At 46.9% G+C, this 1,295-nt stretch overlaps 1 protein-coding gene across 1 annotated transcript in view; it reads right to left on the bottom strand.

Moving 5' to 3' along the window:
- The window catches only part of LOC101862583, a 79,793-nt gene that overhangs the window by 64,478 nt on the left and 14,020 nt on the right, over nucleotides 1-1,295 (bottom strand). The window contains exon 2 of the mRNA XM_035969979.1: nucleotides 137-346. Coding sequence (XP_035825872.1) covers nucleotides 137-169 — 33 coding nt within the window. The 5' untranslated portion in view covers nucleotides 170-346. The remainder of the gene's footprint in view (nucleotides 1-136; nucleotides 347-1,295) is intronic.

Below are 1,295 nucleotides of genomic sequence, written 5' to 3'. Positions count from 1 at the left end.
CCCCCATGCCGTTCCGGCACAGTAGTCTAAGACACCATTGTAAACAAGTGAAGCTTCCGTTCACAAGCAGTGCGCACTGTTCCACAATGACTTGACCAGCTAGTTTTGATATATTCTTAATACACAAACAACTCACCGAGTTGATGGACATAATAGGAGCAGCAGGCATGCCCAGATCTTCCACACAGCACCGAGTGTCGCTGGAACTGGAGGACCTTCACGACCACCGCAGGCGGGACTGAAGGGGGAGGGGGCGGGGCTTATACGATGACAGACAGGTGCCTCCACAATCGTGGTCCTCCTCAGGGACACGCCCACCGACACCGTCGCCGTCCACGTCGTCAGGCTGTGGAGAAAATGACATTGTGAAATTAATTGGTTTAGCTTTAACGTCCCTATCAACGCTATTAGGCTATTAAGGACCTCTGAGTGTGGGTGGTTGGCGGGTGCTCTGGTGTGGTTTGCTTCTTCTTTCCTGTCAAACATCTATCGACCGTCCTTATCTCCCCTTCTTTTTTGTGTTTGTTACTCTCTTGTAACACGTCTAATCGTCGGCATTTATATGACCTTATCGAGTTGCAAGTGCCGTAAAACACTTACTAAAACAATGAGTTTAACGTCCTAAAACTGAGGGTGTTACCTCGGAGCAGGACACACACAAAAAGAAGGAGAAATAAGGGACAAACCAGACCACAACACCCAGCCGACAACAACCCACGTTCGCGTCTTGACAGATGGGATCTTAAACTTAAAGTAAGTCAAAGCAGTTTTTTAAGCATGAGACAGCTGTGTCTGGGCTGTAGACATAGAGGAAGTAGACTCCACAAATACTACACGTACTTTCCTCCCTTCAGATCCGGACTTCCTTATTACGCTCCAAGGGAGAGACATTATATTTTCAGTTCCGTTTCAGTTTGACTTTCACAGCACTTGCAACTCAATTAGGTCATGGTTTAGTTTTAGTAAGACTTGTACAGCACTAGCAATAGAATAAGGTCATGTAATCGCCGAAAACTGAAGGTCTTATTACTGAGCAAAACACACCAAAAAAGAAGGAGAGATAAGGACGATACATGTCAGATAGGAACGAAGGAGCAAACCACACAAGAGCACCCACCAACCACCCGCGTTAGCGTCATGACAGGCAATCGCAAAGTGGTATTTAAGCATGATACAGCTCTGTCTGAGTGGTAAGGGACCATTCAGAAATGACGTCAGTTAAAATTCGGCAAAAATTGCCCCCCCCCCTTTCCCCCCTTGCCATCTAGTCTTCTGTCATCTTTCTCAGGAACCCC

The sequence above is a fragment of the Aplysia californica genome, unplaced genomic scaffold, assembly GCF_000002075.1.
Source record: "Aplysia californica isolate F4 #8 unplaced genomic scaffold, AplCal3.0 scaffold00203, whole genome shotgun sequence".
Classification (NCBI taxonomy): Eukaryota; Metazoa; Mollusca; class Gastropoda; order Aplysiida; family Aplysiidae; genus Aplysia; species Aplysia californica.
The sequence above is the reverse complement of the archived record's forward strand: the minus strand, read 5'-3'. Positions and strand labels throughout refer to the sequence as shown.